Here is a 26,456-nt window from a genome sequence, read left to right on the forward strand (position 1 = left end):
GGTTTAAAATCTAATTTGTCTGATATAAGGATTGCCACCCCCACTTTCTTTTGATGTCCATTAGCATGATAAATGGTTTTCCACCCACTCACTTTAAATCTGAGGTGTCTTTGGGTCTAAAATGAGTCTCTTGAGGACAGCATATCAATGGGTCTTGCTTTTTTATTCAATCTGATACCCTGTTCTTTTGATTGGGGCATTTAGCCCATTTACATTCAGCGTAACTATTGAAAGATATGAATTTAGTGCCATTGTATTGCCTATAAGGTGACTTACTGTATATTGCCTTTGTTCCTTTCTGGTCTATGTTCCTTTTGGGCTCTCTCTTTGCTTAGAGGACCCCTTTCAATATTTCCTGTAGAGCTGGTTTGGTGAACACAAATTCTATTAGGCTCTGTTTGTCCTGGAAGCTTTTTATCACTCTTATTTTGAATGATATCCTAACTGGATAAAATATTCTTGGCTACATATTTTTCTTGGTTAGTACCCTGAATATATCATGCCCGTCCTTTCTGGCCACCAGGTCTCCATGGATAGGTTTGCTGCCAATCTAATGTTTCTACCCTTGTAGGTTACAGAACTCTTGTCCTGAGCTGCTTTCAGGATTTTCTCTTTGTCTCTGAGATTTGTAAGTTTCACTATTAGATCGGGGTGTTGACCTATTTTTATTGATTTTGAGAGGGGTTCTCTGTGCCTCCTGGATTTTGATGCCTGTTTCCTTCCCCATATTAGGAAAGTTCTCTGCTACAATTTGCTCCAATATACCTTCTGCCCCACCCCCTCTCTCTTCTTCTTCTGGGATCCCAATTATTCTAATATTGTTTCCCTTTATGGTATCCACTTATTTCTTGAATTCTCCCCTCATGATCCAGTAGTTGCTTATCTCTCTTTTTCTCAGCTCTGCTTTTAAAGAACCTCTAGCCATCAGCTGGCCCTTTCGTTTCCTTCATAGGCAAGTGAGCTGAAGAGAAGATCCATGCTTCATTACCTCCACACTCTCTTCTCTTTCTCACCTCAACTGTCTGTGACTAGCTTCCACTTTCCCTACTCTACTGAATCTCTTCTCATTAAAATCACCCAGAGCCTCCACTTGTTGAATCTATGAAACTAGTTTCTGTTCTTAACTTCTTGGTTTGTGTTTGGCAGTTTACACTGTTATCCAACCTGTTCTCTTTTCACATGCCTTGCTTATTCTTTACTACTTCTCTGGCTATTCCTTCTTGCCTTTTTCAAGGGCTTCTTTTCTTTTGCCCTTTAAGTACTGACCTACCTCAGATACATGCCAATAACACTTATTCTCTCACTCTGGATACTCTACTTGATCTGCCACATTTTCCTTGGTCCTGACCACCATCTGGATCCTAAAGACATATATATTTAGACTTTGGCTCAGAACTCTATTTGAGCCCCAGACTTAGATATTCAGATGCCTACTAGACATTGTCATTTGGATACCTTACAGGTGCTTCAAACTCAACATAATCAAACAGAATGCATTATTCTCTTCTACTTAAATTGGCTTTTCCTGTACTTACTCTTTTAGTAATACATTCAAACTGTATGCATATTTCTCTCACATAAATTGTCTTCCCTTGCATTTATTATTTTAAACAACCATCCATCACAACAGCCAAGTCAGAAATATGAGAGTTTTCTTAGATACTTTTCTCATATTCAGCCATTACAAAAAATCTCCTCCTCCTCCTCTTCCTCCTCCTCCTCCTCCTCCTCCTCCTCCTCCTCCTCTGTACCCCTCTTTTTTCTTCTTTTTCCTCTTCTCCTCCTCCTCATTCTTTTTTACTATTTGGGTCATAAAAATATTTATTAAGTGTTTGCTATATGTTAGGTACTCATAAGCTTTATAAATTTTTATCTCATTTAATTATCACAGTAACTGTGAAAACTATGAATTGAATAATTATTACTATCCATATTTTACAGATAAGATAATTGAGGCAGAAATTAGTTGGTAACTTCCCAAGTTAAGACAGCTAACAAGTGGTAGAGCTGGTATTCAAACCCAGACTGTATGACTCAAGAGCCTAAAGGTCTTAGCCACTGTGATGATTAGTTATCAATATCTGTACAGTTTAATTCTTCAACCTCTTTCAAATACGTCTCCTCTGTTCCATCCTTATAGCTATGACCATGTTTAGGCCTTTATCACTTACTGAACCAGACTCTAAGTTCCATGAAGGCCAGGATCATGTGTGTCTTTGAACATCAATGTCCCCAGTGCTTAGCATGATGATTAGCACTTACTATATTCTTAGTAAGTGTCCCCGAGGAAACAAAGTATTTTCACTATTTAAAAATAGGTAGATGGCCATACACTCTAGTATCCAAACAGAGAAACTTCTGAGATTGAAACAGGGCACTACCTATAATTACTCTGGGTCAATAGGAATTGGGACTGCTCCAGCCAAACTGAGACATATCATGACCCTAATAATTAGAATATCTGTGTATGCCAGATGGGTTTTTGGCAACTCAACACCATTTTCTCCTTCCACACTCTCCCTGGTAGTATAGGAATTAGAAGCCTGGGAACTACATTTTCAGGAATCTCTGCCAGCAGGGTTGTGGTGTTAGATGAAAACAATGAGCTTCATTCATGTAAGATTTCAAAGACAAAAGATAAATAGAAACCATCATTACTCCTTTGACGTGGGTAGTCACATGGGTCTTGGTAGATAGCATATGTGAGGTTTTGCCAACAGCTTCCAAATATATTCCTATAAATCACTCAGTTTAGTGCTGTGGGCAGCTGAAATCATTGGTGACTGTTTCCTGTAGCTCCTGTGCTTCTTGATTTTCTGATTACTAGTAGCTGCATCCCTGATCTTCTCTATCCCATGCCTTTCAAAGCATTAACTCTTTTTGCCATAGGCTCTAATTCCCTAAATTAAATCCCTTCCTGTTTGAAAAATCTAGAGTAAGTTCTCTTCTTATTGATACACTATGAAAGAATACATAATTGCAGAACCTAAATACATTAACTTTATGAAGAGGCACTAATCATCTGTTTCACACCTAAATGTATACATATTGGTTTTACTGTGTATGCATAAAGCATATTATATAAAATTTTACATATACACTTATTGTTTAGCTCATCTAGCTATTGATTGGATATTATTTAAATTAATAGACTCAATAGCAAAGACTAAGGATTAATGTCTTAAATGAAGAGAACAAAAATTTGTTGATATGTAACCTATTTATGCATATCTATCATTCCTTTGAATTAAAAAGATCTATATTTGTGAGTGAGTGATAATGCTTTTGAAATTTATAATTTATTCATCCATTGGACCTATGAAGACCAGGGTGAACATCATCATTTTCTTATACCAACATGTCCGATGATGCATAGGGTTGTACTAAAGTAAGCAAGAGTGGATATGAAATAGGACAGCAACTCTTGAATTTGGTTATCATCATATTTTCATATAAACTGATTAGCTTCTATTCAGCTCTTATTCCAGAAAAAAAATACATACACAAACCCACTCATGCAACACATTATCTTAAAACATTTATATTCACGTGCTTATAGATGTGGATGCATCGTATGTACTAGACTGTCACCTTTTCCATTTGAAGGTAATGTTCAATGGACAGACACTTATTTCCATCTCAGTGACTATGGTGAAGATGGGTTAATTTACAGGGATGATGTATAGTCAATGCAGGTGGCAGAGCTAGCCTACTCTATAGGCAACATTCAACTCCTGCCTGAATTGAGACATTCATCACTGTGTTCTGTCTATTCATGCCTCTGTCAACAAATGAAGGTCATGTTACTCCCTCCAATTTGTGCTATCAGGAAATGTGGGTACAGCAAGCAATCTGAAGGGTGAGTATGAATTGAGAGGAAGTACTTCTGGTGAGCTTTTATAGGACTCAAGTCTAATTCAGCCACTTTTCATTCAGGTTAATTTATGGAAAAGAAAAGGAAGAGAAAGAGAGTGGAAATTCACCTTTACTGAATACTTACTCTGGGCCAGATTCTGTGCTCAATAATTTCACATATTTCCTTACTGATTTATCACAACATCCTTGAAGAAGGAACTGTTATTATCTTTACTGTATAATAAGGGGGCCTGACTGTGTCACTTATTGTCTCAAAAACTTTGAGCAAAGCTTCTTGCCTTTCTCAGCCTTAGTTTTTTCACCTGCAAAATAAGAATAATCCCTGCCCTATATCTAGGCACTCTTCACACATGTAGTGATTGCTTTAACATTTTCCTTCCCTGCTAGACTACCAGCTACATTAAGCTTTTAAAAGCAGACTCGTCTAATGCCAAAGCCCTCTTTCCTCCAGGTCTCAGAGCCTACCTTAGAAGGGGCTTTAAAATACGAGCTCACCTAGACAATCTAGATCGTCCTCAGGCACGTGCTCACCCCCAGGCAGAAGCCACATTCAGTACAGTACCATTAGAAGCTTATCTTTGCCACTAAAAATACTCATACATCAAAGACCAAAGGGGAAAATTGCAGAAGAAAAGTGACCAGTGATGATAAGCAGAGAAGGTCATCTTGCTGTTGATGATTGCTGGCACACACACATCAAGGGACACAGAACAAACTTGAGTAAAGGTCAAACCCATCCACTTTGTGTGCCAGGTACTAAGGCTAGGGAAGAATCTACAAAGAAATATCATGAACTTTCAAAGTTACACACTTATGACCAAGGGTCAGTGGTCGGTCTCTGTGGATTCACTGTGGGCCTTTTGCCTCAGCTCCTTCTCAGTCATGGATAGTGAAGAATGGAAACCCAAACTAAAAATCGCCCCCTTCTATGGAACCTGAACAACACCCAAAGATACCAAGAATCATAATAACAGCTTGTAATGGCTTTAAACTTCTCCCTGTTATTCAGTCAATCAAGCAATGAGTACAGTGTATACCCTACAGGAGCTAAGTTCTGGAGATGTAGTGACAAACAAGACACAAAGAGACTCTGCCTCTGTGTAGCTGACAATCTCGCAGTGAAGGATATGTTAAAGAGATCATTATAGTATGAAGAGTGCCTAGATGTAGAGTAGGGATTATTATCCAAATTTAAGAGATGAGAATACTGAAGTTGGAATTGGTAAGGGGCTTTGCACAGAGTTATTGCAACAGTAAGTGGCACGGTTGTAGTCCAGGGTCTTTCTATAATGCTACACTGCCTGGCTGCCTGCCTGTCTCTAAAGACCCCTTTCTACGAAGGCATTCTGCTTCGTGTCTACTGAGGTTGAATATGGTTAATACAAACTAGGGTGGGAAAAGATTAAATAGATTTGATTCTCAGGTGACCTTAGAGTCTTTTGTTTTCTTGGCTTTAAACCATAGGGCTACTGTTTTAGGAGGAATTTTAAAAGGAGAAATTGTCTACGGATTGCACTATGATTCACATAAGCTCCTTTGCTTAGGATAACTACGGTCTTTATAAATTTCCATTAAAACGTCTATCCTCACTATACCGGTGAGTTTCCTAGCGGTCACTTGTCAGCTCTGTCTATGTTGAGTATCTACCATAATACCCATCCTGTGCATTCCATTCTTCTGAAAAGGGGAGCTTGAGATGAATCCGTGGGTCCCAAAACTATAAATTTGGCAAGACCTTTGGGACACTTTGATCTCAACAGTGATAGGAACTACCTCTCACTTGAATAGTCTCTGGAGGAAAGAGATAAATGGAAATGGCAGTTGATGCATGTGCTGGAAGTATCTGACCACTGGAGACTGATTCTGAGGAAGACCTGAACATCCGGGCATTTGAGTTCTGTGTGCTGGGCCTCTCTCTTACTTCTTCTACCTGCCCAGCAGAAGACTGTTCAACATGCCCATCAACAAGCTGGGAGTCATTATGTTCTTCACCAGGCAGGAGGTGCCAGGAGGACCACAGTGCAGAAGACAAAAACTTGGGACATTGGAGAGAATAACCTGGCTATGAAATTGAGACCAAACATGACACAGAGAATAAACACAAACCTGAAGGAGTCCCGAGACAGGAGAGGTTAATTTGGGCTGGAAGAACTACAGAGGCTTCACTTTGGAAATGGGCTGGGCATTGCGGGATGTGATCGGGTGGAGTAGAGGAGCAGGAAGAGAAGGGCACACCAAGCAGGGCACATGGCATCAGCAAGGGCGCAGAGGTGAGAGTGAGGAGGGTTTGTGGAGGACACAGGGGGAAGACCACCTGGTGAAGTAGGTGTGTCTTGGAGAGAAATGAGATTCAGCTGGTGTGTGCCCTGGGCCCTGAGTCAGAAAACATGGGTTCTGGTACACACTGTGACCTCTGTCCTTGCACAGGCCACATTCTCTCCGGTCTCACTTCATTCATGTGAATTATCATCATTCCACTAGATGATCTTTACAATCTCCTTCCAGCTGTAGCAACTGAGATCCCTTGATCCTCAAAGCTACTAGGGAGAAGGCATACATCTCCACTTGTGGCTAAAGGTCCAGGAGGAAACAGAACCAATGCCACAAAGAACAAACAAACAAAAATTCCTATTTTTTAGCACAGTTGAGACCCTCTAGAATTCCTTAAACCTGATGGAGGAAGTCTGGGTGGTTTAATGTTAGGTGCTGATGCTCACTATTATTTTCTCCCCAGGACTCACTGTCCAAGGTTGATGGTGTTTGAAAAAAATCTAGCTCAATGTTCATTTCTTTTCTGCTGCACACGCTTTTGAGATGGGAAGGCAAGCTTCAACAGTCACATCCTCTATAACAGGTCATGCACATTTCTTCCCTTAGAATCCTTTCCTCCTGAAGATGCTGCCTCACAGTCAAGGTTCTCAGAACTGGCCACTGCAGGGGCCTGCCTTCTATGGGCAGTGCTCAGAATGACAGGAATCACCTCTGCTTCCCAGGAGATGAGTGGGATGGCGGGAGCCTATCTTTCACACACGTAATTCACACAGCAGATAATCTCATCTGAGTCTCAATGCGGCCATAGCAAACATGACATCCTAAACGGACTTTTATATAAAACAAGTATTTTTGCAAAAAACTATTTTTATCTAGATGTATTTCCCTTAAAGAGAATAAATACATTGGAAAGTTCATTTTTAGAGACACATAAACCTAGGACTATATACACATGCTCATCAAGGAAAGCTTTTAAGATTTTGATTTTATTACTACTATGCAGCATCCTCAGCTCCTATTTAACTGAAGGAGGCACTTCTATTTGATCATTTTTATCTCCTCCCCTTAGCAAGTGTCTGCTTTTTAAATTGGCCAGCTGTTCTCAACAAGAAGCAGGATGACCAAAGTTTCCTTTTCCCGATCGTGTCTCATAAGGTTTTCGCTGCTAGTACTATTACTTCCACCATCGAATCATACAAGATTAATCTTCCGAAGTTTGTGAAGTCAACAACCAAGGTTTCGTCAAAGCTGGAACACAGCATCTGCACTTGGATGTTTCTCACGGTTTCAAGCAATAAATCACAGGGGGAGAGAAATAAAAAGGGATTTACTGAAATTAAATCATCTGCTTACAAATAGTACATGTTTTTCCCAGTCTGGAAGATTTGAAAAGAAAACAAAACTCTGGATGTGTATGTAGCAGACAGGGGAAAATGATCAGTCTTAAGTAATACACATATCAAAATTTTAAGACATAAGACTTGCATAGAGTAGTAGGAATATGATTTATTTAAAAATGTAATGGAATGAGAAAAGATAAAAGATGACTTTTCTTCTCTAGCCACCTTCCAGTAAGTAAAAGCAGGGGAAAGAGTATTTAAACTGCATCTGAATACAAAATTTGAGGACCGCTAAACATACCAGACCTACCCCGCAACTGAACTAGTGCACAGCAATCAGATCCAAAAGAAACAACAAAAAAATGTTTGAATCTCTTGGATGTAGATCAACTCCTCTCACACATTTTTGAATCTAAAACAAACCCTACATAGTTGCTGACAGACAGTGTGGAACGAAATATCACTTCAAAGATGATCACAGCAATTCACAATGACAGGACAACTCCCACCATGGGAATTCACTTCATGCCATTACGTTACTTTTTATAGCAATTGGAAAATTATGAAAAATGTGCCACTGTGACCACAACTAATCTCTCCACTTGAAAAAAATTATTATATAAAATCTGCCTTCTTCCAAAAGAGGAAATAACTGTCACTTTCAGCATGTGTCTGTCAAAGAGAACTGAATGCAGCTCACCTGGGAGACTGCCTAGGTTAGAGGAAGTGCTCTGAGTAGCACTGATGCGATGTTCGAGATGGAGCAAGGAAGGTCAAAAGAAAAATGAGTAAGTGATTAAAGTCTGAATGATTAACCTAAAAGGATAAAATCCAGAAACAGTGTAATGACAGTGACCAGATTAAACAGATGGAGATGTGGACCACCCGACTTTATGACATGCACCTCAAATGTCACTTCTCCCCCTGCCTGTGCTTCCAAGACTGGGCCCACTGTTGTCTGATTGTGTCTTTCTATTTTCTTTCTCTTTCTTCTTTCTGTTCCCCTTAGTCGTAGCTAGTAGCTATGCTTCCTTACCTGTCCTAGGTTTCTGTAAGAGATCAAGGGTCTCTATGAATGGATTCCGCACCCCCCCCCCCCACACACACACAGCGAAGCTTCCCCCTGGCCCTCTCACTTTCCTGGCCCACAGCACTTGCTCAGGGTCAGTTCTGCTAAACCTGACAGACACTATCCGTATTATCTTGTGTTGGGTGCTGGACATGCGGAGATTAAAAGTCATGCTAAAGAAGCCCAAATCTGACAACGGGAACGAGTACACATAACATGGAGGTGTGGTGAATAAGGAGAGATGAAAGAGTAAGGCATTTGTAGGGATCTGTAAGTAGCCGCAGCACGAAAGATCCCTGGATAGACAGAGCAGGTGCTGCCCCCTTGGAAGGATGTGAATGACCCGCGTGCGCCCACTTCACGTAAGACTCCTACTTGTGCCCATTCAGGGACCTACCTCCACTCCTTCCAGGCCACTGATTAATGCTGACCAACATCATTCCCCATTCCATTCTCCTTATCTATATTCCCCAGATTTAAATGTAGCAACCCTAAGTGTCCTTGCTAATATACCCACCCCTCACGGAATGACCTTTATTCATTATTTAAAAAAAAGAATAATACATGGGGGTAAGTCAGGTGAGTTATAAGGCTACAAGTGTGATTCACAAGCTTAGATAACAGAACTGCATTGTTTATCCCTCTAGCAAAGGCCATTCTAAAAATATGCTCTCTCTAACTTCATAAAGCAACAGAGATGGCGCCCCTCCTGATGACTTCCTTTTTACCCTCCCACTGTCACCCCAGGCTCTCTCTGTGATCAGTGCTCTGCCCACTGTCCTTCAAGGACAGGCTGGCTTCAGAATAAGCCCAGGTGTGAGTGTCATGAGGGACTCAGATTTGGAGTTAGGGATTTGTTTCTTTTTCAGTGCTGGGTGTTGGGGGTTGAGAGATGGGGGATGGAGGAGACCCGCCTAACAATTGCCAAGAAAAATCAGCAGAAATTTTCCCAAGGCCCTAGTTTGAAAGAATAAATAAATAAAAACCCATAGTGAAAAATCTGTACGTGAGGGCTGATTATGTAAGTGGCATTTACCAAAGCGGGGCAGAATCGCATTTGCTTTGATGGCCCAGGATTTTCTAATCTGATATGAAAATTGGGGTCATTTGTCAAAAGTGGCAACGAGATGATTCTGTGTGATCATCTCCCTGCTAGCCCAAATAACATCTTCTGAAAGCGTATAAATACCTGCGCCAGACCACTTATAAACTGCATTGCCAACCTGCGCAGAAGGCTGTGACTTGTGTCGGGAAGGGGACTTGCAGGGCCACAGTGCAGTTTCTGGACCAGCCAGCAAGAGCGATACCTTTAGAGAGAAAGGAGGTAGGCAGGAATGACTTCTCTTCTCTAGGGCCCTAATCCATAACTTTATGTCAGTGTTTCCAAACCTAAGATCATGCAAGGGGCTCGATGAGCCAATTTCAAATATTATTAAAAAATGTAGAAAAAAATATACCTTTATAAGTGAAATGGTTCCCTGAGCAAGTTAAATTGGCAAATTTCATTTCTTTGCTCTTGGTTGAAAGATCAAGTTGATACCATAACATTGCTCATCTCCTGTAAAATTCATTATGTTATAAAATTTTGCAATTGACAAAATTTGAAAATAAATCATTAGTTAATAATTTTCTTTTCAAAATCTTGCACAGCACATAAGTAAAGTTAAAATATGGAAACTTGATGGTATAATGATTGAGGGTCACTGGCCTTGGCCATTCATGATTTTCAGGATTTTTCTTCTCATCTCCTTCTCCATTATTCCCTGATACTGGACATCTCAGACAGGACCCCGCCCTGATTTTTCAGTTCTTATCTTCTCCAGATGTCAAGCATCAGGCTGAATGAAAGGCGTTTTGCTTCTTTAGAAAAGAAGTAGGACTTTGGCTGCTCAAGTTGATGCGAAGGGACCTTTTTCTCATAAAACTTACAGAAATGCTTAGAAAGTATGCATTTTCCCATCATGTAAATTTTATTAACAGTATGATTTTTTTTCCAGCTTTACTGACAAATAGTTGACACACATCACTGCATAAGTTTAAGGTGCACAGCATGATGGTTTGATCCGCATTTATTGTGAAATGATGAGGATAGGTTCAGCTAACATCCATCTTTTCACATAGATGTGATAAAAAGAAAACAAAGAAGAATAAAGGAGAAAAAAATTTCTCCTCGTGATGGGAACTCTTAGGATTTATTCTTTTAACAACTTTCCTATAGATCACACAGTGAATTTTAAAAACTATTGTTTAATGCAGAGCACAACTCAAAAAAGAGAAAGGAAGGGAAGAAGGAAGAGAGAAAGAGAGGAAGGAAAGGAGAGAGGGAGGGAGGGAAACAAGAAAAAGGAATGAAAAGAAAGAGGAAGACACAGATATCCCCAGACTTCAGAAACAATAAGGGAATTTAAGAGACAGCAGAAAGTAAGAGCTGATGCTACAGTGACCCATGAGATTTTAAAAACTCCAGGCTGAGAAAGTAACTGAAAGACTGGTCTAAGATCTCAGAAACCCAGAGAGATTAAGCCAAAACAAGTATAGATTTGCTGTGCAGGCACTTCCAGACTTCACTCTCTCCGTAAAAAAAGGACTCAATGAAGGAAGATAAGACCACAGTAAAAAAGTACACACACAAACTTTGCGTAATGACATATGACTTAAGCCATATGCAGTTTGAGTTAACAGTCAGTGGAAGAGACAAAAATAGAACAGTAGTTGCCAGGAACTGCGGGGAGAGGGGATTGGGGAGGTAGTGCTCAATGGGTTCTGAGTTTCAGTTTTGCAAGAAGAAAAGTTCTGGAGCAGGATGGTGGTGATGGTAGCACAGCAGTGTGAACGTCCTTCATGTTGTTGGACTATGTTTTTTAAAATGGTTACGATGGTAAGCTTTATGTGATGTGCATTTTACCATAATACAAAAATATTACAGAAATATGTAGCTAAATACAAGTAAATACTGGCTGTATAAAATAATAAAATTAATTTATCAGGGTCTTTTATATATAAAAATATGCAAATGAGCAAGTGTCACTATCCCTACTTCCTTTTAAAGAGTACAGAATGGAAGGGAGAGGGAAGAGTTACAGTGGAGGAAAATGATAAACACACCTCAGCCAGGTGATCAAGGTCAACACTATCAGGGATAAGTCATGTTGAGAGTACATATCCTTGATATGATGTGATGAGAATAGCACTTTACCTCTGTGATCTTCTTCCACAAAACCCATAACCTCAGTCTAACCCTCAGAAAAACAACCAACAAATTGCAACCAAGGGGCATCTACAAAATAACTGACCACTGTGCTCCTCAAAACTGTCCAGGTCAGCAAAAACAAGGAAAATCTGGAAAACTGTCACGCTAGAAAGAGTTTAAGAAGATATAACAAACTGAGGGCTACAGAGGGGAGGGGAGTGGGGGAATGGGATAGGCCGGTGATGGGTAGTAAGGAGGGCACGTATTGCATGGTGCACTGGGTGTTATACACAAATAATGAATCATCGAGCCTTACATCGGAAACCGGGATGTACTGTATGGTGACTAACATAATATAATAAAAAATCATTATATAAAAAAAAAATCACAATGGCTAAAAATAAAATAAAAAAAAGAAGATATAACAGCTAAAATTCACTGAGCAGTAATTATGTGTCAGGAACAGAATGAACTCATTTAATTACCATAATGAACCTATAGATAGATACTATTATAATCTCTCTCTCTCTCTCTCTCTCTCTATATATATATATATATATGGAAACTGAGGCATGGCACACTTACACAACTTGAAAGGTAACACAGCCAATAAGTGGCAAAGCCAAAATATATTAACCCAGTAATAACAAACTGGGGGAAGGTTTAGAAGTAAGGCATAATTTAAACACTAGTCAACAACAATATATATGATCGGAGAGGATATATTGGAGCAATTTATCATTGCTATATTATTTAATTCAGACAAACATATGTGTGACATTTTAATAGCAATGACTAAAAGAATAGAAAGTGTGCAAGTTTCCAAATAGCGGAGGGAAAGATAGGGAGAAAGTGAAAGAAAAACCAGTAAATCTAATTAAAAGCAAAAAAAAAAAAAAAAAAGAAAGAAAGAAAGAAAGGGAGAAAAAAAGAAGCAAAAATAGCAACCTTAAGAGAAAAAAAGTTAGAAAATGAGTAAAAGATAAGTAATCATGATACAGATAAGCAGAACAAAAACCCTTGTTAACTGATATTGTAAGGTTCAATATTTAAAAATCTAACTATATACTGTTTACAACAGCATCAACTAAAATACCATGGCCTACGTAAGTCAAAAATAAAGGAACAGAAAAAGAAAGAGTAACCAAAAGAAAGTTGGTTCCATGATATTAATTTAAGATAACATAGACTTGCATGGAAAAATCATTAATAAGGATAAAGGTCTCAAGGCTCAAAGCAACAAATTATATAAGCCTTAAATTATATAAGTCAAGCTGATGGAAATTCAAGGAGAAACCCCTGAATTTTAATTTACTCTCTCAAAAACATCAAGCACATAAAAAACTAGTAATGATACATTAGTTTTGAAAAACACAATTAAGAAGATTGCTCTAATGAACATATGTAGAATCCTATTCCTGGGGAAAGGAGGCTAATATATTCTTTTCAAGTCAACACAATACATTTTTAAAAAATTGACTATGTAATATTAACCAAAATTCTGTCTCAATGAATTCCAAAGAACTGGTAAACCATGCTTCACAAGCACTATGTAACAAAATTGGAACTCAATAACTCAATAATAACTTCAAATTTGGGGAAACTTAAAGAAAGCTATAATGATTTACAGAGCTAAAGAAGAATCATAATGAAATTTCCAACATATTTAATTGGATGGCCATTAAGGCACTATTTTAAGACTGTAGAAAGCAGTTAAACCAGTGCTTAGAGAGAAATGTGTGTTAGAAAATAAGACTGTCAGTTAATAAACATTCACTTCAAGAAGATAGAAGAGGGGCGCCTGGGTGGCTTGGTCGGTTAAGCATCTGCCTTTGGCTCAGGTCATGATCTCAGGGTCCTGGGATGGAGCCTTGCGTGGGGCTCCCTAATTAGTAGGGAGTCTGCTTGTCCCTCTCCCTCTGCTCCTCTCCATCTGTCCCTCTTCCTGCTTGTGCACTTTCTCTCTCTCAAATAAATAAATAAAACCTTTTAAGAAAAAAAGAAGATAGAAGAAATAAATAAAACAGAATAAACCCAAATACAGAAGAAAATAACATCACTTATGTAAATAAAAAACTATATGATACTGTTTTGTGATACACGCACTTACAGGATGATGTTAAAATAATCAGAACACTTGTTGCAACTACAGAGGAAGAAGAGGATGGATTGTGGAGAGGTACAAAACCGGCTTCAACTGTATTGATCATTTTTTATTTCTTTAAAATTAAGGATACGAAACAAATATTTGAAATTGTTAACATTTATGAAATCGGAGTGGAGGATATGCTTGTGTTTATTAGTCTACATATCTTCCAAATATTTGAAGTCTTTTTCAGTTAAAAAAAAAAAAGAGTGGGCAAAGAAAAATTTAAAGAAAAACATTAAGAAAAGGAAAAAATGAGATTTTCTACTTTTGTAAGTCGTAGGTAGGATCAGCCTTAGGCCCTTCATCTGTGCAAGGGATAATAGTAATTCCCACCTTCTCGACTCAATGAGAGCTGCCTATCCAGCACTTAGCTCAGAGGTCGGTCCAGTGTGCTCTAGAATGCTAACAGCCATCACTGTTTCCTCCTAGATTTGGAGAGTCTACTCTCATCTTCACATCAACTGCATGATCCTATTTCATTTACGTCCTAAAGCAAGGGTACTCACTGCTACTGTCAATTCTTAAAAAACAGACCCCCCCCCAAGCATCATACATTTGTAATTAGTGAATGGATGCTACGGTCATGAAATGTAGGACACTGATGAAGTGTTATCCTCCTGTAACCACTTTAAGGCTGCCTGTCTCCATATATCCGTAGTCACTTCTCGCCTGCAGGGCTCCATTTGAATCCCAAGTCAGTGAGGTGGCCATCATCAGTAGCAATCATGCCACTACAGTTTCCTTCAACATTACCTGCCCTGGATTTTTCCTCGTTGCAATTCGGATAGATATGTGTTTGTTTACATTATGTTTGATTCCTTTAACAGCCCTGCAAGCATATTGTCATTTATTTTGTTAATAAGGAAATAAGGCCCAGATAGGTCCAGTGATCTGCCAGAGGTAATAAGAGATACCTCAGAGGGCTGTTTTGAGGATTTAAAAAGGTCACGTAATGTAATTGACACATAGGAGACATTCCATAAATATTGGTTCTCTCCTCCCTTCTCCCAAGTGTTCAATTAATGTTTGTTGATATAACGTTCAATTAATGTCTGTTTATTATATTAAATAAAACTATAGGGCACAGGGTTCTTTTGGCATATATTTTGCATTTTTATCAAAGAGCTCTGCTTCATAAATCGAACCACTATTTTTTTACAACAATATATGGTAAAGTTCCAGAAAGGTAATCAATTAAAAAATTCCTCTAACTCTTCATTTGTGGCCAGAAATGACATGCAAATGATTTTATCTAAAATTATTCAACTATGAAAGATGAATTCACACTTTCCTCTTTCAGAAAAGGAGTAACTGCAGTACGAAGCACTTGATGAAATATTTCTTTGTTCTAACATGCTGCCTGAAACAAGTGAATTTGGGATGGCAAATGGATATATGGTCTATGGTGATGAGAACAGAAATATAGCCTTTGAAACGCTTCCTAATGATATTTTCCCACACACATTAATCATAGCAATAACTCAGAATAGTTTCAACTATATTTTAAATATATTCCTTTTAAAAGATGCCATTCAGAGGAAGAACAATCATACAAGCATCAGTGGTCATCGTCCTCAGTTTTCTATGCATGAGGATTTTCTGAGAATTCCTGGAAATTGCAGGGTTTTGACCATATTAAAAAAATAGAAAGATTTCTTGAGACCTCAGCCACCTGGGTAAATTGTTTTGTTTTTTTTTTAAAGATTTTATTTATTTATTCAACAGAGATAGAGACAGCCAGCGAGAGAGGGAACACAAGCAGGGGGAGTGGGAGAGGAAGAAGCAGGCTCATAGCGGAGGAGCCTGATGTGGGACTCGATCCCATAACGCCGGGATCACGCCCTGAGCCGAAGGCAGACGTTTAACCGCTATGCCACCCAGGCGCCCCAACACCTGGGTAAATTGTAAACAGTAAACACTAGATTTGATTCTTTGCTTTTCCCACCTTGATTTTCCCCCTATATTTCAAATAATTTACTTCGTAGTAGATTATGTTGCCCTCAACAGCTATTTCCTGTTTTAACTATTTTTTCTTTAGGTTTATTATACATCTTTGTATATACAGTGTTACTAGGTTAAGGACGTTGGCAGTGAGAACAAAGGGGACGGGAAAGATGAAGATCTCTCCTTTCCCATGTCCTGTGAGTGTTATTTTAATTCTGCATCGTATTTATGAAGCATCTGCTAAGTGACCTCTATGGCGATGAGAACAGAAGCAGCCTTACATACACTCAGGGATGGTGGCTACACTAGAATGATGGTTTCAGTTCGGCTCATTGGAATCTGCTGTTCTTTTCTTATGAGCACTACTCTGCTGTGGGGACCTCCCTGACCAAGCTAAACTATGCAACAGGATATAGTCAGAGACAGAGTCAATCCTCAGATTACACCCTCTGCTGCAATATCCACCCTTGTTGTTTTGGCAATTAGCATCTAACAATAAGAGTTGTTATTATTGATAACCTAGTGGGGGCCAGACACTGTCTAAATTATTTCAAATTATCCTATCAACTATTCAAGATTACATCGTTCCCATTGGAACATGAGATCTAAAAGATTAAATAATTTGTCCAACATAATACAGCTACTAAGTAGCATAGAAAGACTTGAATCTAACATACTCTTAACATGGAATATATGCTTATTCTGCTATACAGCCTGCCTCTCATTTATCTGCAGATTTTGAGTTATTTAAGGAGTAAGGAAGGCAATTGAAAGGGTTGAAAAGTCCATCAGACCTGGGTCCTAGTCTGGAGTTGCTGGTGTCCAGGCCACAGGCTGAATATCAGCTCATCAACAACGATGATCAGATATGAGGAGGGCATTAGGAGGATTACGAATAAGTAATCCAATAATAGTCCACTTCTCTCAATACTTTATTTAGCCTGTCATTGCTACCACATGCCTGGTAGACACTTTCCATTCCTAGAGCTTGATTTTGAGAATGTTCACAGGGCTCGAGGGGCCTAAGAATGAATTAAATTAAGCCTGGTCTCCCAGGACCATTTAAAAAATCCATTTAACCATAAAGGTCCAATCAGATGTTTATAGTATATTTTCTCGTTTCTTTGTTTGTGGACCTCTCTTTTTAGGCAAGTTTACTGGAACAGAAACTTGGGTAAGCCACAGTTTTTGCAAAATGCATCATTAGCATGATGCAGAGAAGTGTGTAGGCGAAGAATAATACAACATATCTGGAAACGCCATCACTTCCTCTTCGGTATATTTAGCATAGCGAGGTAGAAGCTGGCTTGTCAGCCCCACAGCAAACAAAATTTTCTTACTAACTCCAAAGCTGTGGTTTTCCAGACTCTCTATAGCTGGGATCTCCCCAGTCCATTTTCCTGTGTCTTCATTCTGTTCATCATACTTCTTCAAAAGTTAAAAGAGGACACCTACCTGGTATTTTTATTTTGGAAAGAAGTCCTACCACGTCAATCCCATGCTAAAGTTTTCAGGGGCTCTCTCTGCCTATAGCAACAACTCTTAACTTTAGTTTTGCATCTAGTGTCCTTGACAAGCTGACCCCGCCTTTCATTTGGCTCATTTCCAGCCAGTCCTCACTCACCTATTGCTCTACACTTAAAGAAACATCCTCCACTCCTCGAACTATGTACATTCACGAGCTCTAATTTTGTCCTTTCTTCTCCTACCTCCCACCCATTCAAGGCTTAGCTCAAATGTCTCTGTCCAAGTGAGGCTATTGCTGCCTGACTATGAGGTCCTTGATGGAAGGACTTCTATTCTATCCATTTTATTTGGCTGACATGAAAAAGGTGTTCAATATTTATTCCTGAAAAAGGAGATGTCCTTGTGAGCCAATTTGTGCAACACTGTGACGATACTCTTTTAATGAAGTAGCCTACGTTTTCCAGACTGTCCTGCCCTGGACTTCTATGGATCCCGTTCTTGGGTGGGAGGAAATCCACTGGGGCACTAAGCATACCATTATTAAGTCTTTCCGTAATCCTTCTTCTCCAGGATAAATAATACCAAAGCTTCCGATTCCTTTAACAACACCACATTTCTTAACTTTCTAAGGGCATGCAGGCCAAATCAAAGCAGATGTGGGGAGGAAGCTGAGCTCACTGTGGGGAAAGGGGCCCCCTGAGACTCACCTCTCTCGGCATTCATCTGCCATCCCTCCAGGCTCTTTGTTGGACAGGAAGGAATTGCTCACAGTTTGCAGGCCACTGGGCCTGGGTCTTGTCTATTTCTACACAGAAAGGGTATATTCTACCTAACTGATAAAATAATAACAGCAGTATTCATGCCAGCCTCAGGCTGTGAAATGACTACAGAACCTCCCATACCACATCCAAACTAAAAGGCGGAAGAAATTCTGAGTGATTCATTTTACTTCCTCTCATGGACATGTTTAGAAGATCAATCTACACCAGTTTGTCTTTTTACACATGCCAGTGAAAATGTCTATGTCGGCCGATGGGGTGGAAAGATGCTAAGTATTTTAGTGAAACTTATAAACATGATTAAATCTCAGGAAAACTTCTCAGCAATTCCCGAATGAAAAAAATATGTATCTGCTACAGGTCTTGTGGTAAAGCCAGACATGCCACTAGAGTAAATAACATATCCAAATAAAAAAATGAGCAGATCGTCCTCAAAACACCATGAGAAGAGGCCACAAATGCCAGTAAAGCTACTTTTAGAAGTAAAAAAGGAAGGAAGGAAGGAAGGAAGGAAGGAAGGAAGGAAGGAAGGAGAAAAAGAAAGAAAGAAAGAAAGAGAAAGAAAGAAAGAAAGAAAGAAAGAAAGAAAGAAAGAAAGAAAGAAAGAGTAAGCATATTTTTAGAGTCTAATTCTTCTACTGTTCTAGGTATTTGTGTCATTAAATACAATTATAAAAAGTCAAGACCAAAATTTATTCAGAAAAATAAAAGCAAACCACCATCTACACATTAAAATTCAAATTGATGAAAATGAAATTTAATGTTGGGAGAAAATATGTTTTCTTTAAGACTTAAAACAAGTTAATTTCTTAGCTCCACAGCAGATGTATTATTCCCCAAAGGTATTGAGGACCAGTGATTTTAAGAGGATACCTTTCCCAGGGCTATCAGTCTCCCTTCCTGTGTTCACAAAATAATTGCGGAGGAAGAGCATCCAAAGTAAGAGAAGGGAGATTTTGTGGCATGTTTTAAGATAAAAATCCCTTCTAGAAAAGAAAAATGCTACCAAATTCTGATTCCTTTGGGGCTATGGAAAAAACCTGGTAGAGAGCCCTTACCATATGTTGAACATTTCTGATAATACTACGTTCATTTAAATAAAACAGGCTCAGATAGCATGGATAAGAAGTTACTTGTTGGGGAGAGTTTGCACATGGGTACAAATGCTCTTCAAGAAGAAATACAAGAATAATCTCTACCATGCCAATTAAGGAAGCACTGAATGGTTCCATCCTCTCAATATTCTGGCAACCACAAGATCCTAAATACGGCCTAGAAAATCTAGAATGAAAACAAATCCAAGGCTATTTGTACTCAGTCCCATAAAGTGTACCTGAGCTTGTATTTTGGATTCTTCTTCGGTTCTGTCAACCCCAAGAATGCCCCCAGAGCAGTGTTTCCCAAAGTAAACTCTATCCACGAAGGTATATACTCTCCCAACGAATGTTTTTTGATGAATCAAGAAATTACCAAGAGGGAGTTTCTTAAATTTATTTGGCTATCAGACCTTTTTCCCCCTATATAACATCTCACTATCCTGAGGATCAGGTTTCCTAGAAACAGAATGGGCATGCTGTTCCAGGAAAATTGTATTAAAAATACATAGGAGTAAGGAGTCAGGCTGCCTGTATTCAACTTTTTTTACGTAACAGCTGTGTGATCTTGAGTAGAGTACTTAGCTTTCCTCTGCTTCAGTCTCCTCTTCTGTAAAATGGATATAACAAGTGTACTCACAGCTTGGAGCTGTCAAGAAGGAAAGATAGTATGTGCCCAGTGGAGTGCTTAGCACAACGTCCACCACATAGTAATATTTTGTAAGTGTTAGCTTTTAGAACTGTTATTCTACTCAGAGGCATGGCTAAGCCCCTGGGGGAGGTCCTTTCTGAGTGGGAGTGCCTTTCTAGTCTGGGCTGGTGCCAAGCTGGCTCCAGGGCTCTGGCTGTCTCTAGCTCTACCCCTTAGGTTTCCATTTCACTGGAAGCTGTTCACTTCCCTTGCCCAGTTATTCTGGATTGGACTTCCTGGGACTTTTCCAAGGGAGGCTTGACTGAGGAGAAGGAAATCCTCTTCCTGGATGGATGCCTCCCTCTAAGAGAGAATCCGCTGCTTTCCAAGTGGGTGCCTAAAGCTCTGACTACATCAAAGCCTCAGCACGCACGTGCTGTGCGCCCTTGTGTACCTCGGGGCCTGGAGGGCTTGATGACTCCTGCATCACTCTGCCTCCTTCCCACCTCTGCCCTGTTGTTCGTGTTGACACAATGTTTATCATAATGGTGATGCCAAGAATCTTTCTTTTGGCTTTTGAGGGTTTTTTTCCTGATTACTCAAATAATACCTTCTTATTATAAAAAAGATCTAATGTTATATAAAAATGTTAAATAAAGAGTGTACATTTCCCACAGTTTTGCAAATCCTCTCTTCCCCTACCATCCCAAGATTGCTACTGTCAACAATTTTCTCCTCATTTTTAATGAAGTGCAGGGCTGGAGGCTCTATACACTGCTGGGAATTCATCACTGTGCCCCTTCCACTTCAGGAATTTGTATTTCTCTTTGGAAAAGAAAGCTTCAATATTGGCCTTGTGAAGATGCCCTGATCCAGCCACACTGTCCTCGTCCCTCCCTTCACTAGGTGTCCAAAAGTCACTTGTACATACTTCAGTGAAAGAACTTAAAACAGTTTCATCGCAATTTTTGAATTCAACATCTCTCCCACTTTAAGGATTTTGGGGACCATGTCACATTCCCCTTTGGTACAAGGCATCTGGAACACGGACGTGCAATCCGGTGTACAATAAAAATTTGCTGAGCGAATGAGTGAAGGGATAGATAAATAAAATATTTTTCTAACCTACAGACTTTTGAGCCCTTATATAATAATCACAATCAGGACACTCACATTTAAATTTCTCTAGCAAGATGTTTCACATATATTCCAAATTTCGAAAAGTAAGTCGTGCTATTAATTCTGATTTTTTTCCTTTGTGTAGGCCCCCAAACTCAAAATTCCAACTTCACAGAAAATGGTAAAGTTGGAAGAATTTGGGGATGGATGGTGGTTTATTTTTCAAGTGCCAAGTGAACATTTTGAAGCATAGCATCTTTGGCCATAGGCTTTGTTCACTGACACTAGAACATTCCAGGAAATGACATTTCAAATAAACAGTTTCAAGTCCAGTAAACCACAAACACAAAGAAGTATTCACTAGCATTTCACAGCAAATAGCCTTCTGTTGACAGTTACTCAGGAGTGACTGATTATATTTGCAAAGCACAAATATCTCTTCTGTTAGATTAATTGAATATAGTTTTAGCTGATGGCCTGGGCAAAAGAGTGAATCCATTAGAATTGTAAAAGAAAAGAACAAAGGAGAAGAGATAAGAAGGATGAATCTTAGAACTATATTCCTAAATATCAGAAATCCTCGCTGGACCAACACTTCAAATTCATGAGCCCCACTGAGGGATTTTGACATGCATGCTGCATGACATATTGTCCAAGGAACATCAGCCAAAAGGAGTTACTTTTCATGGAAAAAAGACTGCCACAGAGCTTTCGCATTTCACCACTTAAACAGTTTGGGCTTATAGTAATATAATTGGGCTTAAGTAATATAATTATGAACCCATTTCCCAAAGTCCTATTTCTTGTTCAAGCATATCAGTAATTTTCAAACAGAACTCATATGTCACATGTTGGATCCAGTTCTTCACATTAAAACACATGGGCAATCTACAAATAGAAATCCACAATCTAATTTTAACTTTAGAATTAAAGAGTAAGACTCAATGGGTACAATCACAGGAAGTGAGGTACAGAGTGGAGACCAGGCATTTGACCTAAGCCAGAAATGGAGGCAGGAAGTGACAAGGAGAAAGTCAGATTCCTCAAAATTTAGTATGAAAGCAGAAAAAAGTGAAGGGGTCACTGGATTTCCATCATACAAGAGACAGCTGCTTAAATAGTAAAGAGAAAGCATTTACCATAGCAGCTGGACCTAGAGTTACATCAGTATAACTAACATATTCAGTGAGGAAGCAATATAATTACTATAAAAATTACCATCCCCCCTTACATAAAAACTATGGTACTGTCAGTGTCAGGTTTACTATATAATAAAAGTTAACATTTATTGAGTACTTGGGTTGGGTCGGGCACCTTTCTAACTACATTACATGAATAGACTATTCAATTTGCAAAGCAATTCTATGAGATAGGAACTATTATCATCCCAATTTCACAGATGAGAAAAATGAGGCACCGAAAGGCAAAGGCCACATGCTTAGGAAGATGCACGGCCAGGATATGAACTCGGGCAGTCTGGATCCAGGGTCCAATGCTTTTTTAACAGTATGCCATGCTGCCTCTTAACATCTTCTCAAAAGAAATCTTACTCTTTGGGGCACCTGGGTGGCTCAGTCAGTTAAGCATCTGACTCTTGGTTTCAGCTCAGGTCCATGGTCTCAGGGTCGTGAGATGGAGCCCCACATTGGGCTCCGTACCCAACAGGGAGTCTGCTTGAGACTCTCCTTCTCCTCCTTCCTCTCTCTCTGTCCCTCCCCCCAGCAGCGCTCGCTCTCTCTTAAGTAAATAAATCTTTAAAACAAAAGAAATATTACTTTTTATTTCAGAGTTTTATTCATATGTTTACATAGGTTTTCAGAAATCTATAGGAGAGTTGAGTCCTGAGTTGAAGAAGACTGGTTACTAGCTATCAAAAGCAACAGAAGTCAGTGTTGGAAAAAGATACTCAATTCACCTTTGCATGGTGTTACATTTATCTATGCAATTGAATTCAACTCAATTAACAATGATTTAGGGTCCCATGCTGAGTACTAAAAAGGTAAGATTCAAAGCCTAGAGAAGACACCACTTTTATTCCCATCTAGAGCAGATAAAAGACTCTGGAAGCTTACAGTTAAAAGAGATGAAGAAAATGAAGACCAGAAAGTTCAAATGACCTGCCCGAGGTCAAAAAAGGCGTTTGAGGCACAGAGGGACATAAACACCAATTCAGATGGGTCCAGTTCTCTTTTCGCCCTACCAGTCCGTTTCTAATCAAGCTGGCTGAACATACTGAAATAAAATTAACCTCCTAAATGCATATCTGGGCCCCATAAGGAAGAAGATGTTTGCTGCCTGTCTCATGTCTGGAACCCACTTCATTCTGGAATGAATGGATCACCAAGGGAATATTTTCAAGGGTAGGAGGAGAGTAGTCCCATATAAAGTCTCCCAGATCTTCTCTGAAGAATGTATGTTTTGGGGTTTTTATTTGCTGGATAACTCCTTTCTCTCAAACCTTAACCCAATTCTAAAGCAGACCTTGGAATTAGATGCGTACGGGCGCCCATATGAAAAGGCACGTGTGTACGCTCCAACTCTATTCTAAGGGTCTTAAGAAGAGAAGACATGCTTTAACCTTTCTGTATGCCCAGCTTTTACAAACTGCCTTCACCCAGTGCGTGTTTAGTACGGAAGTGAGGTCAAAAGCCTAAGTACCTTCAATGTAAGGTTTCCAATGAGTTTGCTTTCTTTCCCCCGCAAAATGGCCCTATATCAGGTCTTCTAGTGATTTTTTTATTAGATCATTTCAGTGGACCGATTTTATGCATTCCTCCACCACCAGCCCCGACCTGCCAAGGGACATTTGGCAACTTCTGGAGACATTTGTGGCTGTTACAACTTGAGGGGGATGGTGCTTATTGGCATCCGGTAGATAGAGGCCATGGGTGCTGCTAAACATTAGCATGAGACAGACCCCACGATGCAGAATTCTGTAGCCTCAAATGTCAGGAGTGCCAAGGTTAAGAGACACTGGCCTATTAAAAAAGAAAAAAAATGCATAACCACGTCTCCACCTCGCCGCTTTTTAAAACACAACTAAAACATAAACCAAAATGGTACACGGAAGATTTGCCCCAAGCAAGACCATTTCAGCAATCTACTGTTAATATGACCGATCATCTAATGGGCTTATTTACAGGATTAGAAGGGTTCATTAAACACTAGAAGAAAGGCAGGCATTTAAACGCATAGGTATTGAAGTAAGCAATGGAAAGCCTTCACCAAAGAGGATGTTCTCGTTTCCTAGATCTGAAGCGGAGGCATTCCATAGTTACGATACACAACATTCTGCTGATGAGGGATTTTATGGCCACCCCTGCTCTGACTTGATGTGGGACTCTTACTTCAGATTTTTTCATTATTTCTAACCTCACTTAAAATCTGCCTTTTTAACCAGCACACAAAGAGGAAATGCATGCTTTTTGTTCGCAAAGAGGGTCATCAAAACCACTTTCACTATTAGCTTTTCCTGTTAACGCCTGTCCACCTTCCTAATGTCTAGGTTCACCTGGAAGTTCCAGTTCTTCAGCCTGGATCCCTTATCGTGGGTAAAGAGATCGCTCCTTCAGTCCTGTGTAGCTCTCTTTGACTTCCGCCATGGAAAGACGGCTGCAGTAAAGCTTTCGTAACAGCCTGATAATGTCTTTAAGATGAGCAAGGAAAAGGAGGCAGGGAGAGCTGCTGACTTTTCTTTGCACTTGGTCATGGTTTCCTCACATAGTCTCTAGCTGATGTGGTTACATTTGCTACAGTTTTATGTGCTTGTTCATTTTCCCTGGTGGCTGATCATATTTGATACTTGGGATGTCTGGCATACGCTTGAATAAAAATTTCTTTCTTTAAGGGGACAAACTCATTCTTTCCTGAGAATCAACCGACAAAACACATATAGAACTTTGAACATATCACAGTAACTTATCTGTTCAGTATTTTGTGTGTTGAGTTAAACATGTCACTACTGAGATCCTCACACATTGGTTAACGACTTTCCAAATATTTACCAAGATCTTTGATAAGCGAGAGTGCTTCCCATGATATAAAGGCCCCACCGCCATCATCCATGGCGCCCTGCCCAACGTCCCAGCTGTCCAGATGTCCACTGACCAGTACAACCTAGGACAAATAATAAAAAGGGAAAAAAATAAAACTAAGCAGAAATGACATCAAAGAGGAAGCATTCACAGTCATTCCAAATACAGATATGAAACTTTTATATTTTCTTTTCTATTTTTACATCTTAAAAGATCTGTGTCATTACCAGTGGAAAACCTGGTAGAAGGCATTACAGAAGGGTTGGAAGCTCATCCTGATAGTAATAAAAATTCTCACCTAGTACTTCTCTTTATTAACATAACTTTGAATACTAAAGTAAAATGGTTTATTACTAATCAATGTTTGACAATTTATTACATGGCTTAAAACATAAGTGACATAAAATGGACCTCAAAACTTCAACCATAGTCTCAGCTGTCCCAAATTCTAGCAGACTTATAATAAACATGTGTTGGGTTGAATTCAAATGAAAAAGTGAGAACAATAATTACTTTTTTAAAAAAATGATTATGGTTTGTGTGTTATAAATCACTCTGGTGTTGAATAAATATACTGGAGTTACAAAGTAGAGTCTAAACAAAGAACTTTTTAAAAAAATTCAATTTACATTAGTGTTAAGTAAATCTACAGATTATGTTATAAATTTTAAATCACCATAGGTTTAAATTTTTTTAAAGAAACATTAGTAATTCTCTCCAGGAAAATATAAAACATATTTCAGTGAAACTAAACGTTATGAAAACATTTTAAATGAAGCAAGTAAAATGATGCACAATTAATGGGATATCCACATGGAAAAATTATATCTCGACCTCTATTTCACACAATATACAGCATCAAATCAGACGAATTACAAATCTAAATAAAGATGTTAGAGGAAAGCATAGAACAGTTTTGTCAACTTGGGGTAGGCAAAGATTTCTTAAACTGAATTCCAAAAGCACAAAGCATAAAAGTAAAAAATAATACACCGAACTTTGAAAAATAAGGAATGTCTGTTCATCAAAAGACCCCATTACATGAGTGAAAAGGCAACCCACAGAGAAGATATTTACAACACATATACACAACAAGGGAACTATACCCACATTATCTAAAGAATTCCTATCCAACAGTAATAAAGAAAGAGCCAATTGATAAAAACATGGGCAAAAGACTTGAAAAGACAACTCACAAAAACAGATATACAAATACTAATAATAATATGAAAGGGTACTCAGGTTCACTATCATCAAGGAAATATAAATTACACATTCAATACATATGCACCCAAATGACTCAAATAAAAAATGCAGAAAATGTCAAATATTGGCAAAGAGATGGAGTGGTTGGAACTCTCACACATTGCCCGTGTGAGTGCAAGTGCTTCCAACCACTCCAGAAAACTGGCTTCTCCTATTAAATCTGAACATACACACACCCTATGCCCCAACACTTCCACTCCTATATTTCCAACAGGAATGTATGTGTA

General features: G+C 39.0%; 1 protein-coding gene across 4 annotated transcripts in view; it reads right to left on the reverse strand.

The window, feature by feature from the left end:
• CPQ (carboxypeptidase Q) overlaps positions 1–26,456 on the reverse strand; it is a 439,142-nt gene that overhangs the window by 134,193 nt on the left and 278,493 nt on the right. For all 4 annotated transcript variants that reach the window (XM_045805901.2, XM_087864711.1, XM_087864710.1 and 1 more), the window contains exon 5: positions 24,934–25,045. In XM_045805901.2, coding sequence (XP_045661857.2) covers positions 24,934–25,045 — 112 coding nt within the window. The remainder of the gene's footprint in view (positions 1–24,933; positions 25,046–26,456) is intronic.

Source organism: Ursus americanus, chromosome 9 (assembly GCF_024610735.1).
Source record: "Ursus americanus isolate L20-20 chromosome 9, mUrsAme1.1.p, whole genome shotgun sequence".
Taxonomy (NCBI): domain Eukaryota; kingdom Metazoa; phylum Chordata; class Mammalia; order Carnivora; family Ursidae; genus Ursus; species Ursus americanus.